This window comes from Myxine glutinosa, unplaced genomic scaffold (genome assembly GCF_964187855.1).
Source record: "Myxine glutinosa unplaced genomic scaffold, kmMyxGlut1.1 SCAFFOLD_1882, whole genome shotgun sequence".
NCBI classification, from domain to species: Eukaryota; Metazoa; Chordata; class Myxini; order Myxiniformes; family Myxinidae; genus Myxine; species Myxine glutinosa.
Window position 1 is genome coordinate 551 of NW_027617977.1, and position 15,755 is coordinate 16,305.

The 15,755-nt window shown below is 47.0% G+C and overlaps 1 protein-coding gene across 1 annotated transcript; it reads right to left on the reverse strand.

The window, feature by feature from the left end:
• Positions 1–5,828: 5,828 nt before the first annotated feature.
• CUNH1orf52 (chromosome unknown C1orf52 homolog) lies at positions 5,829–15,265 on the reverse strand. The gene is made up of 3 exons (XM_068106957.2): positions 14,648–15,265; positions 12,482–12,614; positions 5,829–6,156 (listed from the first exon to the last, which is right to left on the reverse strand). Exons 1-3 carry the CDS (start codon positions 14,909–14,911, stop codon positions 5,987–5,989), a joined length of 567 nt encoding a protein of 188 aa, XP_067963058.1. The 5' UTR covers positions 14,912–15,265; the 3' UTR covers positions 5,829–5,986.
• Between the last annotated feature and the right edge of the window lie 490 nt (positions 15,266–15,755).

Sequence of the window (15,755 nt, forward strand, 5' to 3'; positions counted from 1 at the left end):
GCAAATGGAAGCAATGTTTCTTCCAGAATGACCCTGTACTGGAACTGGTTCAGGTTTCCATTCAGAACAACCAGGTCAGTTTTGCCCCCTGCATGAAAAGCAGCCCAAACGGTCACCCCACCATCTCCAGCTTGGACTCTTGGCACTATGCAATCTTCGTTGTGGGCTTCATGCACATGTCTGCGCACTCGGACGCGGCCATCTTGACGATAGACCAGAAATCTAGACTCGTCACTGAAGGTCACGTGATTCCAGTGCCCTGGCTGCCATTGACGGTGCTCTCTGGCCCACTGCAATCGGCGCTGGCTGTCTTGTCTGGTCAGGCGTGGCTTTCTCAGGGGACGCCTGGCACGATAGCCTGCTTGAACCAGTCGTTGGTTGACTAGCCTTCTGGATACAGGCACATTTGTCAGTTGCTGCCACTCAGCCCTAAGCCGATTAGCTGACTTGGTACGGCCATTGCAGACTAACCGGTGCAGCTGGCGATCTTCTCGCCTTGTGGTTCTGCGTGGACGTCCTGGCCTCGGTATTGGAGTAGGGACACCCCTCTGAGCATTTCGTTTCAGGATCTTTGACACCTGACCTTTAGTGATGCCATACTGCCGAGCAATAGCATGCTGTTTCATGCCAGAATTTCGTAAAGCCACCACTCCATGACAAACGGCATTGTCAAGTTGACGGACCATCTCCAGAGGAAGCGGCAATAACTTTTGTAGACGTGCAGCAGTTGTTTTCCACTAATACAGAACGCAACAACCCTTATATACCCGATTGTGAAGCCAATCGTCAAATGTACCTGTCCTTACCTTTTGTCACGCCACCGGTGATATAATCCTGTTATTGACTTCTTGCTGGGAAAGACGATCAGTGACATGGTTTTTTTCAACAAAGACATCACTGAAGGCTAAAAGAAACTCACCAGATTGATATACTGAGTTCAGAAAGTAAACCCAAGTCAAGAAAAAAGAAATATTCCATATTAAATGCCAAGTCTGTATATATACACACACACACATATACACCTGTACATGGTGCTTTGTTTACTGTGTATAATAACCAGTGCCTCTATTTTTATTTTCAGATGGGGAAAAAGGGCCATTCGTCAGTGGAAGATGCCAGAGCAGCCATGCAACTTTTCCATCTGGTACATGAGGAGTGGGAGAAGAATCTGGCTGAGGAAGTCTGTGTGGATAACCAATGCAGCAGCAAAATGGAGCAGCATGTAAAAGACAGTTGCTCACAAAATAACAGTTGCCGAGAGAAAAGCACAATCCGACCACAAACCAAACGAGTCTCGGCCGAAAAAAGTGTGCACGTCACCGGTTCATCAAGAACTGCTGATCTGACGAAAACGACAACCACCGTAAAGAAAGATTGTGAACAAAGCACATCCAAAACCAGCGTTGGTTGTCCTCCGAGGAGGAAGAAGAGAAAAAAAGCTTCATTGCATTCCGAATCTTGTTGGTTTCACCCTATTTAGCAGCTGCCAATGGAAAACTGTATATTTCACTTTGTGTTAAAAACAAACAAACTTTAAGGGAAGTAAGTCAAAGCGTGAAGTTCTTGCGAAATGAACTTTGGCGAATTTTATGAGTTGTTTATCGAAAAGTTAAATAATTGTGGAAAAAAAAGTTTTAAATACTTCCACTCTGAAGTCATTAACCTTTATCAAACTAGTAAACTTCACCATGATTGTTTCTCTCCAGAGCGCAATTATGAGGGGCATTTAAAATGCACCTGGAATGAGATAGAACGGTCCAATAAATGCAAACTTATTAGTTTTCTCACTTGACTTCATTTGTTCTTCATACTGTTTATGTGGGTGCAGTGGAGGTTTTTGAGATGTCGCATTGAACCACATCTCCGGTCACTTGTGGTCAACTACTCATCAGAATTGGCACCAAGGCAATTGAAGCTAGGTAGCTAGCACCTATGGACTATGACGTACTGCACCTTTACCATACACTGCCATCATGCGTTTGGAGCTAAGTAATTGTATGATTAATCAAACGTCAAACAAATGGCAAGTAACAAGCTTACTTTTGTTTATGTTGAGAAAATGGCCGCAGCTCTCGTACGTCAATGAATAACCGGTTTCTCTAACCTTTTGAACGGCTCTCACAATTACACCACTGGCTGTGCTATAGCAGAAAGACAGTAACTAAAAAGGCACTCGGATGCGCTCTGCCAGGCCGAACAGTTTGTTTTGTAGCCCGCCGAATCTGAATCTGTATCGTCACCAAAATCTAATCGGCTTGTCCGTGTCACCTACCCGACTCATCCACCAGGTTTCGTCCGAATCCGTCCATACCCGAGATATCCTGCTCAGACAGATGGCTGAAAACATTTACCTCCATCCACTTGTTCTTCCTTGAGTGAGAGTTTTTAAAGTGATTCTTCACTCTTGAAAGATGGGGCCAAAAACGATTGGAAAATGCTTTTATATCTCAAGTTATGGACGGATTATGCCAAAACTAGTGGACGAGTTGGTTAGCTAACTAGAAGCTAACTCGATTTTTGTTCAGGTCTGAATCCAGATCCGGCCCATCAGTGAGCTACAAAACTAAACTGTTAAGCCTGGTGGAGGTATGTGCCGACCAAGTGCCGTTCTAGTTTCTTTGTGTAAAATAATGTAAAAGAAGGTGCATCAACAGCGGTGAAGTTCCTAAAAAAAAAAAAATGGTGAAAAATGTATTTTTTTCTACAACCTTCCAAAACCTTTATTTTATTTCAATTGAATTATGTATATAATTATATATTGTTGCGGTTTTGCAGTAAAGGCAAACCCCCTATAGTTAATTGCACGACAACATGTAGCCTGCTGTCATTAGTTATTTTCCCCCGTCACACCGCGGAGCGAAAGGGGGATTATGGTTTTCCCCTCCGTCCGTGTGCCCGTGCGTGCGAGCGTAAGCGAAGGACCGCATTCGAATTTGGTGTGTGGGTGCAACCCACGTCAAAATCCAAGATGGCCGCCACCATGTATGTCTGATGCCATGCATGTCTGAACCTTGAGCGGAATATCTTGAAAAATAAGCGAAGTACCAACTTCTAATCTGATGTGTGGGTGCACCTAGGCATAAGGAAGGACCCTATTGAAAATTGGGTCGCCACGTCAAAATCCAAGATGAGCGCCTCCATGTATGTCTGAACCTTGTGAGTGAAATATCATATCATAGCATGTTTTCTGCGTCTTCCATTTTGTCAACTCGCATCACTTCCCCGACGGGGGACCTAGGCGTAACGCTTGTTTCTTATTAAATGTAAAGATTAGCTCCCCTCCCAATGTTTAGTAATCCACACCAATATGCGTTGAGTTAGGCAGTATTTCAAACCTCCGTGTGGTTGAGGGAAGACGTTTTCATGTGCAGGAAGGAGTGGCTAAACTAAAGGAACAGGCCATGTGACCAACAAGCGACCAATGACAGGTAACCAGCAAGCGACCAATCAGGTCGAGCCTGCGTCACCAGCAAGCGACCAATGAGGGGTTGTGGACACGTCACCGGCAGGGGACCAATGGTGGGTTGTAAAACCTCCCCAAATGAAAGAGGGAAGGAGGAATGAAACCTTCCCAGAGGGAGGCAGGGCTGAATGACTGCGCGTGACCAACCTCGGCCAATGGGAGGACGTGGAACCTCCTAGCAGAACATTCCACCTGATGGTGCCCATCGTCATTTGAGCTCTTGACGTTCATCTCTCTCGGCATTCATCTTGAAGCTGGCTGTCTGACGTGCTGGTTCGTCCTTCCTGCGCTGAATTGAATCCATCCTGAATCATCGTTCGTGTGGACTTCAAAGCGGTGGTTCATCCTGCAGAGCTCCGTCAAGCTGCGCACGGGAACTGCCAGACCAAGTCATCGTCTGCACGTTTCCCGGTACAACAAGCGTTACGACTAGGTCCCCCGTCGGTGAAGTGATGCGAGTTGACAAAGTGGAAGATGCAGAAAACATGCTATGATATGATATTTCGCTCACAAGGTTCAGACATATATATGGTGGCGGCCAATGCCGGCCATCTTGGATTTTGACGTGGCGACCTAATTTACAATAGCGTTCTTCCTTATGCCGAGATACACCCACACACCAAATTAGAAGTTGGAACTTTGCTTATTTTTCAAGATATTCATCTCACAAGGTTCAGACATACATGGTGGTGGCCATCTTGGATTTTGACGTGGCGACCCAATTTTCAATAGCGTTCTTCCTGATGCCTAGATACACCCACACACCAGATTAGAAGTTGGTACTTCGCTTATTTTTCAAGATATTTCGCTCACAAGGTTCAGACATATATATGGTGGCGGTCATCTTGTATTTCGATGTGGCGACCCAATTTTCAATAGCGTTCTTCCTTATGCCTAGATACACCCACACACCAAATTAGAAGTTGGTACTTCACTTATTTTTCAAGATATTCATCTCACAAGGTTCAGACATACATGGCGGTGGCCATATTGGATTTTGACGTGGTGACCCAATTTTCAATAGCGTTCTTCCTTATGCCGAGATACACCCACACACCAAATTATCGGTCCTTCGCTTCCGCACGCACGGACGGACGGACAAACCATAGTCCCCCTTTCGCTCCGCTGTGCGACGGGGGACAAAAATAACCGGTGTGCTTCATTACCTGGGTGTGTGTGAAGGCGCCTGTTGGGATTAGGTTAGGTTAGGATTGTTAAGACTGCCTCTTGTCTCTTTTTCTGTGCCTTGTAAATAAAAGGCTGCACATTTTGTTGTTTTGAAACCTGTTCGTATAGTCTTTTCCTTCATTGGCCTAGCATCGTCCGCAACCGAATTTGACTAGTCAAACAGGCCCATCAATCACGGAAGATAACGCCGCGACCCACACCATGCGATCCGCTCGGCACACCACACGGTGTGGGAACGTGAGGGTTCAATACCCGGTCTTTCTGACCGCGTGTCTCGAAGGTATTTGGGTTCAGTGACCAGCAACCCTTCGGCGTGTGGCGGGGAGACTGGCGATTGAAGTTGCTTCGCAACCCGTCGACCACAAGCTTAGTTGCAGCCTGTGGACTCGGGGTCTGAGGGGGAAACGGGGTCATAAACCCCCCCCCCCCCCCCCTTAGTACGTCGACAGACCCGGGATCAGCAACAATATTATATACTTGAACACTGCAGGACACATTACCTTCTTGGCACTTTCAAAACCCTTCCATTTAGCAGAACTTGGAGAAAATATTTATGCTGTCTCATGCCCTGATGGCAGAGAAACGGCCAATCAGCATTTAGATAAATACGCTGCTGCGTTGTGCTGTTTGTTTAGTGCAAAATGCAAAGCAACAGTTGAAAAGACCCTTCCCAAGGTATTTTTCTCAAGACATGGGAAAAGGTGTTCGATGAATTAATTTATTTTTCTTTTCTTGTGGCACTTTTAAAAGCTGTTTTCATTCATTCATTTAATCCTTCTTTCACTTGTCTCATCCCCATCTGGGCATCATTTGCACTAGTCTTCCAGTCTCCTTGACTTTTAACCGTTGAACTCTGACCCTCCCTGTCAAAATCAGTAATTCTCTCTCTCACATGCTCTTTGTTCACCCCAAAGGGAAAGTAAATCTTACGTGCACTCTTCCACCAACATGCTTGTGGCGCCACTATAGCACGCATCTAAATGGAAGGTGTAGTTTTAGCTAAGAACGGCCAAGCATCTGAGTCAAGTGTGTGAACAGGTTAACGGTGTGAATGGGAGTCGATGAGCAATGCAGCAGCAGACCGTACCCTGAGAAAGGTTACCCTGATGGTAATTAACATTGGGTGAGTTTGCTGCAAATTATCAGTTTATTCACAGGAGGTGAAAAGACACTTCCATAAGATTTCCAAATGAGGAGTTTTATTTTGTACAAAGAGAAACCGACAGCATCGCATCTTCACCTGTATAATCGCACAAATTCCCCTGCCAAGTCAAGGTGATGATGACAAGCGGAAAGTCAACGATGTGGTACCTCCACGGTACAGTATCCTATAGTTTATAAATGTCTGCGCTTTGCTCCTCTGTTCCCAGCGTTACTTGCACGCTTGAATGCCTTGTGTTGGCCTGTACTCTCAATGCCAACACATGTGTCCTCAACACCTTCATCTGCACAATCGCTCTTCTGGCCTTCTCCAGATGGTTCGACCACAATATTGCGAGAAGGGGCTGCAAAGAAAGAAAATAAACATCTGTGAGACACCCCACGTTTGACATTACGTTAATCGTTCTTCTTTTTTTTCTTTTTTTAATACATGGTCTCGGCTCGTGGAAGAGCTCGGACACACAACGGATCAGGGCAAAACATTACAAAGGGAACAGCAGGAGAAAGGGGAAGTGCCAATAGCAGTGCAGAGGGAGAAAGTAGATGGAGACAGACAAACAAGGGATGCAGGTAACGATGAGGGTTAGTGGAGAACCCAAGGGGTGGACAAAATGGACACAAGAAAAATCTTGATGGGTGGGGTGGATTAACGGGTGTAGATAAGATCATGGCTTTGGATGGAGGATGACCTGAGATGGTGGTGAATACTTGGGTTGAAGACCTGGAGGGAAGAATGGGATTGAAGAGTGTGTGGAAGGTGGGTGCACAGGTGGGGAAAAAGATGAATAAATGAGTAGTGAGCAGTGGTTCTGGACTTGAGCAGTTTCACTAGGAGGGGATTGCTGGTGGACTGCATGCTTCCTGGAGATACTTGGAGGAGTGGGGGGGAGGTGGAAAGGGGCAGAGGGTGCGAGACCAGGAATAAGGCAGAAGAAGACAAACTACCAACCTGTCAGCAATGGTGATGTGATAGGCCCATAGATTCAGCTTCATCGTGAGATAATCCAATGATCTTGAAAGCCTTGGTTTCCATGGCATCAAGATGAGGCAAGGAATCCATCAAGCTGTGGATGATAGCTGTGTAGGTGGATAGCTCAGGTGTGCCGAGGAAGGATTTTGCACGACGGAGGATGCCCAGTCGGTGTCTGGCTTTGGAGGCCAACTTTGAAATGCGTTTTCCTCAAGAGAGATCATGGCTGAGAGTGAGACCCGAGAGTTTGAGTGACTGAACATCTTCGAGAGAGTTGTTGAGAAAGTAGATGGGAGGGTTTGCGATATAGTCCTTTTGCAGAGAGAGTGAGAGTGAGTGGGATTTCTCAGGATTGAAAGACATATTGAAGTGTTTGACCAGATTTTGAATTTGGCTGAAGAGAAGGAAGAGGCTGCTGCCCGTCTGTGAGAACGATTGGAGGATGACACAGCAGAGTGGGGTCATCAGAAAAGAGATAAAGATGATTTTCCAGAGTCAGTGAGATCATTGATGAAGGTTCGGAATAAGATGGGGCCTAGAACACTGCCTTGGGGTACTCTTGCTTCGACGGAGAGGAGAAGAAAGGGTTCTGTTGAGAGCCACACGTTCGCTACAAGAGTGGAGGAAGTCAGTAAATCCAAGAGTGGAGTTGGCCTTGGATTCCATAGAGAGACAGTTTGGAGAGCAAAGTGGGATGCCAGACTGGATTGAAAGGTCGAGATATGTCCAGAGAGACGTCCCTGATCTCATGTCTGATATTGAGGTCCTCCATGCATTGGTGGGAGAGGAGAAGCAGCATGTCCAAGGTAGAGTGACCAGTTCTGATTCCAAATTGATAATCAAAAATGAGGTGGTTGGAGAAAAGGAAAGATTTTATATCAACTGCGATGATGGATTCCATGACCTTGCTGATGATTGGAAGAACGAATTGGTCTAAAGTTGAGGGAATCCATTTTAGCACTTTTTATGTAATGCTGTGTGAGGTTGGCTGATTTCCAAGCAGATGGAAGATGACCTGTGGTAAATGGCAGGGTGCAAAGGGGAGACAGACAGACAGAGAGTGCAAGAGCAATGAAGAGTTGGGCTACTTCTTCATTTGTATGTAGCACAAAGCTGTGGAGTGGCATCATTGGCTGTGGGCTGATGCAGTATCCTCTGCTGGTTAAGGTAGGAACTTGGAATTTGTATAGGGTGCCGGCGATAGCTCACCTACTTTTTGCGAAGGTCACCATGGGATATTTAACATCCACCAATGAATGTTGGCAGACGGGATGCCCGTTTAACGTACATCCGAGGGATGGCCCAAATTGATGAATCGCCCTGCCTATGAAACACCGAGATGACTGTTTAGAAACTGGGTCGGGATTCAAACCCAGGTAGATGGAAGGTAAAACCATCACGAAGAGGCATCCCCGATAGTTGCAATGAGTCAAGTTTATGGAAAAGCTGCACTCTGGTGCAAAAAAAAAAAAGAAGACAAAATGCACCCAATTTATTTTCAGGGAAGGACATACAGTTGTACATACATAGTCCAAGTACAGATATGAGGGTCTGAAATCTATTCACACTCCCATTTTTAATATTGATGCCCCTTCCACTGAGAAATAAGACATTAGACAAGAACTGGCAATTGGAACCTACACTACACCCTGACACAAAAATATAGATGACAAGTACAACAACCCAGCTACCAACCACGTGGGAAAGAAAGCGATGGCCCATAGTCCCAACTCTCCTTCAATGGGATTATCATATTCGTGTTCTGGTGTTCTGCCCGAAGGCAGGTCCAGTGCTGATGAAGCAGTTTCTTGGCAATGGTTATGCTGGGTAGTTTGCTAGGGAAGGAATTTTGTAAGGGCAGGCTAGGGTTATGCTGGGTAGTTTCTAAGGGTAGACTAGGGTTATGCTGGGTAGTTTGTAAGGGTAGACTAGGGTTATGCTGGGTAGTTTGCTAGGGAAGGAATTTTGTAAGGGCAGGCTAGGGTTATGCCGGGTAGTTTCTAAGGGTAGACTAGGGTTATGCTGGGTAGTTTGTAAGGGTAGACTAGGGTTATGCTGGGTAGTTTGCTAGGGAAGGAATTTTGTAAGGGTAGGCTAGGGTTATGCTGGGTAGTTTGCTAGGGAAGGAATTTTGTAAGGGCAGGCTAGGGTTATGCCGGGTAGTTTGCTAGGGAAGGAATTTTGTAAGGGTAGGCTAGGGTTATGCCGGGTAGTTTGCTAGGGAAGGAATTTTGTAAGGGTAGACTAGGGTTATGCTGGGTAGTTTGCTAGGGAAGGAATTTTGTAAGGGCAGGCTAGGGTTATGCTGGGTAGTTTCTAAGGGTAGACTAGGGTTATGCTGGGTAGTTTGTAAGGGTAGTCTAGGGTTATGCTGGGTAGTTTGTAAGGGTAGACGGGTTATGCTGGGTAGTTTGCTAGGGAAGGAATTTTGTAAGGGTAGGCTAGGGTTATGCTGGGTAGTTTGCTAGGGAAGGAATTTTGTAAGGGCAGGCTAGGGTTATGCTGGGTAGTTTGCTCAGGAAGGAATTTTGTAAGGGCAGGCTAGGGTTATGCTGGGTAGTTTGCTAGGGAAGGAATTTTGTAAGGGTAGGCTAGGGTTATGCTGGGTAGTTTGCTTGGGAAGGAATTTTGTAAGGGTAGGCTAGGGTTATGCTGGGTAGTTTGTAAGGGTAGACGGGTTATGCTGGGTAGTTTGCTAGGGAAGGAATTTTGTAAGGGTAGGCTAGGGTTATGCTGGGTAGTTTGCTAGGGAAGGAATTTTGTAAGGGTAGACTAGGGTTATGCTGGGTAGTTTGTAAGGGTAGACGGGTTATGCTGGGTAGTTTGCTAGGGAAGGAATTTTGTAAGGGTAGGCTAGGGTTATGCTGGGTAGTTTGCTAGGGAAGGAATTTTGTAAGGGCAGGCTAGGGTTATGCCGGGTAGTTTGCTAGGGAAGGAATTTTGTAAGGGTAGGCTAGGGTTATGCTGGGTAGTTTGCTTGGGAAGGAATTTTGTAAGGGCAGGCTAGGGTTATGCTGGGTAGTTTCTAAGGGTAGACTAGGGTTATGCTGGGTAGTTTGTAAGGGTAGTCTAGGGTTATGCTGGGTAGTTTGTAAGGGTAGACGGGTTATGCTGGGTAGTTTGCTAGGGAAGGAATTTTGTAAGGGTAGGCTAGGGTTATGCTGGGTAGTTTGCTAGGGAAGGAATTTTGTAAGGGCAGGCTAGGGTTATGCCGGGTAGTTTGCTAGGGAAGGAATTTTGTAAGGGCAGGCTAGGGTTATGCTGGGTAGTTTGCTAGGGCAGGAATTTTGTAAGGGCAGGCTAGGGTTATGCTGGGTAGTTTGCTTGGGAAGGAATTTTGTAAGGGTAGGCTAGGGTTATGCTGGGTAGTTTGCTAGGGAAGGAATTTGTAAGGGCAGGCTAGGGTTATGCTGGGTAGTTTGCTTGGGAAGGAATTTTGTAAGGGTAGGCTAGGGTTATGCCGGGTAGTTTGCTCGGGAAGGAATTTTGTAAGGGCAGGCTAGGGTTATGCTGGGTAGTTTGCTAGGGAAGGAATTTTGTAAGGGTAGGCTAGGGTTATGCTGGGTAGTTTGTAAGGGTAGACGGGTTATGCTGGGTAGTTTGCTAGGGAAGGAATTTTGTAAGGGTAGGCTAGGGTTATGCCGGGTAGTTTGCTAGGGAAGGAATTTTGTAAGGGCAGGCTCGGGTTATGCTGGGTAGTTTGCTAGGGAAGGAATTTTGTAAGGGCAGGCTAGGGTTATGCTGGGTAGTTTGTAAGGGTAGACTAGGGTTATGCTGGGTAGTTTGTAAGGGTAGACTAGGGTTATGCTGGGTAGTTTGTAAGGGTAGACTAGGGTTATGCTGGGTAGTTTGTAAGGGTAGATGGGTTATGCTGGGTAGTTTGCTAGGGAAGGAATTTTGTAAGGGTAGGCTAGGGTTATGCTGGGTAGTTTGCTAGGGAAGGAATTTTGTAAGGGTAGGCTAGGGTTATGCTGGGTAGTTTGCTAGGGAAGGAATTTTGTAAGGGCAGGCTAGGGTTATGCCGGGTAGTTTGCTAGGGAAGAAATTTTGTAAGGGCAGGCTAGGGTTATGCCGGGTAGTTTGCTAGGGAAGGAATTTTGTAAGGGTAGGCTAGGGTTATGCTGGGTAGTTTGCTTGGGAAGGAATTTTGTAAGGGCAGGCTAGGGTTATGCTGGGTAGTTTCTAAGGGTAGACTAGGGTTATGCTGGGTAGTTTGTAAGGGTAGTCTAGGGTTATGCTGGGTAGTTTGTAAGGGTAGACGGGTTATGCTGGGTAGTTTGCTAGGGAAGGAATTTTGTAAGGGTAGGCTAGGGTTATGCTGGGTAGTTTGCTAGGGAAGGAATTTTGTAAGGGCAGGCTAGGGTTATGCCGGGTAGTTTGCTAGGGAAGGAATTTTGTAAGGGTAGGCTAGGGTTATGCTGGGTAGTTTGCTCGGGTAAGAATTTTGTAAGGGTAGGCTAGGGTTATGCTGGGTAGTTTGCTCGGGTAAGAATTTAAGGCGACGCTCGGGTTATGCTGGGTAGTTTGCTCGGGTAGGAATTTTGTAAGGGTAGGCTAGGGTTATGCTGGGTAGTTTGCTTGGGTAGGAATTTTGTAAGGGTTGCCTAAGGTTATGCTGGATAGTTTGCTGGGGTAAGAATTTAAGGCTACGCTCGGGTTATGCTGGGTAGTTTGCTCGGGTAGGAATTTTGTAAGGGTAGGCTAGGGTTATGCTGGGTAGTTTGCTAGGGTAGGAATTTTGTAAGGGTACGTGAGGGTTATGCTTGGTAGTTTGCTCGGGTAAGAATTTAAGGCTACGCTACGGTTATGCTTGGTAGTTTGCTGGGGTAGGAATTTTGTAAGGGTCGGCTAGGGTTATGCTGGATAGTTTGCTCGGGTAAGAATTTAAGGCTACGCTCGGGTTATGCTGGGTAGTTTGCTCGGGTAGGAATTTTGTAAGGGTAGGCTAGGGTTAGCTGGGTAGTTTCCTTGGTTAGGATTTTTTTTTGTGCTTTGGCTTGTTAGGGTAGGCAAGGGTTATGCTGGGTAGTTTGCTTGGGTAAATTTTGTTTGGGTAGGCAAGTGTTATGCTGGGTAGTTTGCTCGGGAAGGAATTTTGTAAGGGTAGGCTAGGGTTAGCTGGGTAGTTTCCTTGGGTAGGATTTTTTTTTATTGTGCTTTGGCTTGTTAGGGGAGGCAAGGCTTATGCTGGGTAGTTTGCTTGGGTAGTTAGGATTAGGAATTTGTAAATTGGCCATGGTGCCGGCAATACATAGATTAATCACCCTGCCACAGGTAGGGCAATTCATCAATGTATGGCATCCTTCGGATGGACGTTAAACGGGCGTCTTATTTGCTGGCATTAGTTGTTGGAAGACGTTAAAGATCTCAAGGTGTCCTTTGCGAACATTTGGTGAGTTATCGCCAGTACCATGAACAAATTTCCTCACTGCCACAGATGAGATTTGTTACCAGATTTGTGGCATCCATGCTTTTGTTGTCAACTATTCAGGTTTCCTGGTGAGGAGGGTGTATTGATATGGACACCCAGCAGGATTAAAAACTAAACCTGTAAAATGATGGAGGAGCTCCTCATGAGCCAACGGCATATCTTTGTTTGCTTAGAGCACGGTACAGCAGACAAACGACAACTGTTGTGCAAACAAAGAGATTTAATTCTACCACCACGACAACCAAACTTTAAATCTATCGTTCCTTACCATCCTGTCCTGTGTCTGCAAATGTTTGAGACCAGGTGACAGCAAGATTTGGCCCTGGAGGAGAACGACGTTGTGGAGGCGCCGAGTCAGGTTCAGGGACAGGTGGTGGTCTTGGTCGGAAAGGCCTTGGGGGCTAGGAAAACCACAAGGCAGGACAACACAAGTAAAAGCTGAATTGGCAAGACGGGTAAAGTATGGAAATTCAAAAGAATAACTAACAATGAGGTTCGTGCACCCACAGTGGCCAAAATTGAACGTTAAAAGAGAAATTCCAAATAATTGAATTGCGAAGCCATAGTTATGTCACATATTGCTAGGTCACGAGATTAGATTGCAGTCACAAGTTTGTTTTTTTTCTCCTCCTCTGCATGTTTTAAGTAATTTGACAACATCAGTACGACCTCCTCCATGCGCAACCTTCTCGTGAACACCAACATTAATGCCCTGAGGGCATAAAAATCAAGCATAATATGTGGACTTGCAGTACATGCAGCAGGACCAAGGAAGGCAGACAAATGCACACGATTCTTCTTTATTATTGCAGCATATGGCTGCGAGTATCATAATTTGCTAGAGGTGCATCTGTGCTGTTGATGCAAAGCCCTCCTGCAAGTTACAGCGAGAATTTGGTGGAATTTTGCCAGGGTGCCGGTGATAGCTCACCTACTCTTCGTGAAGGACACAGGAGGAACTTTAACGTCCACAAACTAATGCCGACCGATGGGACGCCCAGTTTAACATCCATCCGAGAAATAGCACGCACAATGATGAATCGCCCTGCCCATGGAACGCCAGGATGACAGGTTGTAGCTGACATGTACCAAGTTTCAGTTGAGTATGTTAAAGGGTACGGGGGGGGAGTCTGAAAACCACAGGTGGAAGTCGGGTGAATGAACAGCGTGAAGGTGCACCTCTTCCATGGTAATGGGACTTCACCTGGGGATGTGCACCTCTTCCATGGTAATGGTACTTCACCTGGGGATGTGCACCTCCTCCATGGTAATGGGACTTCACCTGGGGATGAATCTTTATTTTGATTAGTCGTGCATTGTGAGTTGTCGCTTCCCTCCTTTACAGGTGCGAGGCTTGTTTTACTCGTGGAGTGGAATTGAGCGATGCGCTCCCTTGTTGGGACGAGATGGGACTCGGAGAAAATCACAGAATCGACTGAATTATGTGGAATGCAAAGCTCTCATTATTATTGGAATCTCGTGCGAAGAGGACGAAGCACAAGGTCTGCTGCTTCCACCTTGCAGGTAGATCGGTCACCTCTGCTCTTGTTCAGCACGCTCTCTGCTCTCAGTCCTCCCACCTCTCAAACTGCGACCAGGTGGGACACGGCGGGACACTGCGACCAGGTGGGACACGGCGGGACACTGCGACCAGGTGGGACACGGCGGGACACTGCGACCAGGTGGGACACGGCGGGACACTGCGACCAGGTGGGACACGGCGGGACACTGCGACCAGGTGGGACACGGCAGGACACTGCGACCAGGTGGGACACGGCGGGACACTGCGACCAGGTGGGACACGGCGGGACACTGCGACCAGGTGGGACACGGCGGGACACTGCGACCAGGTGGGACACGGCGGGACACTGCGACCAGGTGGGACACGGCGGGACACTGCGACCAGGTGGGACACGGCGACCATGTGGGACACTGCGACCATGTGGGACACGGCGACCATGTGGGACACTGCGACCAGGTGGGACACGGCGACCATGTGGGACACGGCGACCATGTGGGACACGGCGACCATGTGGGACACGGCGACCATGTGGGACACTGCGACCAGGTGGGACACGGCGACCATGTGGGACACTGCGACCATGTGGGACACTGCGACCATGTGGGACACTGCGACCATGTGGGACACTGCGACCATGTGGGACACTGCGACCATGTGGGACACTGCGACCATGTGGGACACTGCGACCATGTGGGACACTGCGACCATGTGGGACACTGCGACCATGTGGGACACTGCGACCATGTGGGACCATGTGGGACCATGTGGGACCATGTGGGACCATGTGGGACCATGTGGGACATGGCGGAACGAACTCACCTCAGGCTAACATGTCCCCCTCCGGATTGTCGCAAACAAGGTAAAGCAAAGTTTATGTTTTTGCCCCAATAGAATATAATATAACAAACGCACCTCTTCTGGAGCTTTAATGAGCCGCTCGCTCCAGTCGATCCCTTCTGCAAAGGGGTTTCTCAAAAATGCGGGTTTGCGGACAGTGTCCAACACCTCGGCGGGACTGGGCAAGCTGCAGATTCGCGGCTCTCCCAGCGGGGTCTCCGCTGCTTGGACCCGAGACCTCGGCGGACACCGCTCCTCCTGCTCTTTCGAATCCTCGTCTGAATCGGAGAAATTACCAGCGGAGAAAAACGCCAGCGGATCTTGCACGGAATTCGCCATCGCAAGTGGTCATTGGTTCCCTTTCAAAATAAAATTTAAAATCGCGGTTTAACTGCTTTGTCTTGTCCAATCGATGTAATAATATTGGAATTTCTCAGGATTATTACACCAGACAAGGAATCAAGAACGCCTGAATTCAAGGATCCATTTCCTGTATTTACGCCTACAAACTGTCGTGTATCTGTCCCGTTATGAAGTTTCTATAATGAGGAAAATATATCCCAAAATAAGGAAAATATATCAAGCACGAACACTAAAAACAAACAAAGTTAACTCTTTTTTTTGTAAATTTCTCCTTTGAAGGAACGACAAGCCTTGAACAGAGCTCGACGAAGTGATGAGCATGACCCAACTACATTGCCATGGCTTTCGCAACTGGACAAACAAAAAGAAACGAATTAACGAAAATAGAGCTCGTAAATGTTTCGTCTTAATTTATGGCCTTATAAGGCTTACATTGTAGAGTATTTATTCGCATGGTAATGGGTAAAATAGTCGACAATAAGATAATTATGGTTAGGAGTATTCCTACTTTTAGGTTACTTCTCCTGTTACTTCTGTTAGGCTGTTACTTCTCCTACTTTCTGACCCAGCTATGTTCCCTCTCCCCCTCAATCCTCCTCCTTGGTGATTTCAATATCCACATGGACTCCACTGACTCCACGCTAACCACTGACTTCACTGATTTACTCACCTGCTTTAACCTCACTCAACATGTCAACTTTCCTACCCATAACCGTGGTCACATTTTGGACCTTGTCTGCTCTACTGGACTAATTTTGCACCATCTCTCTGGCTCCGACCTCACTCTCTCTGACCACCTAGCCATCACTCTGACCATCAA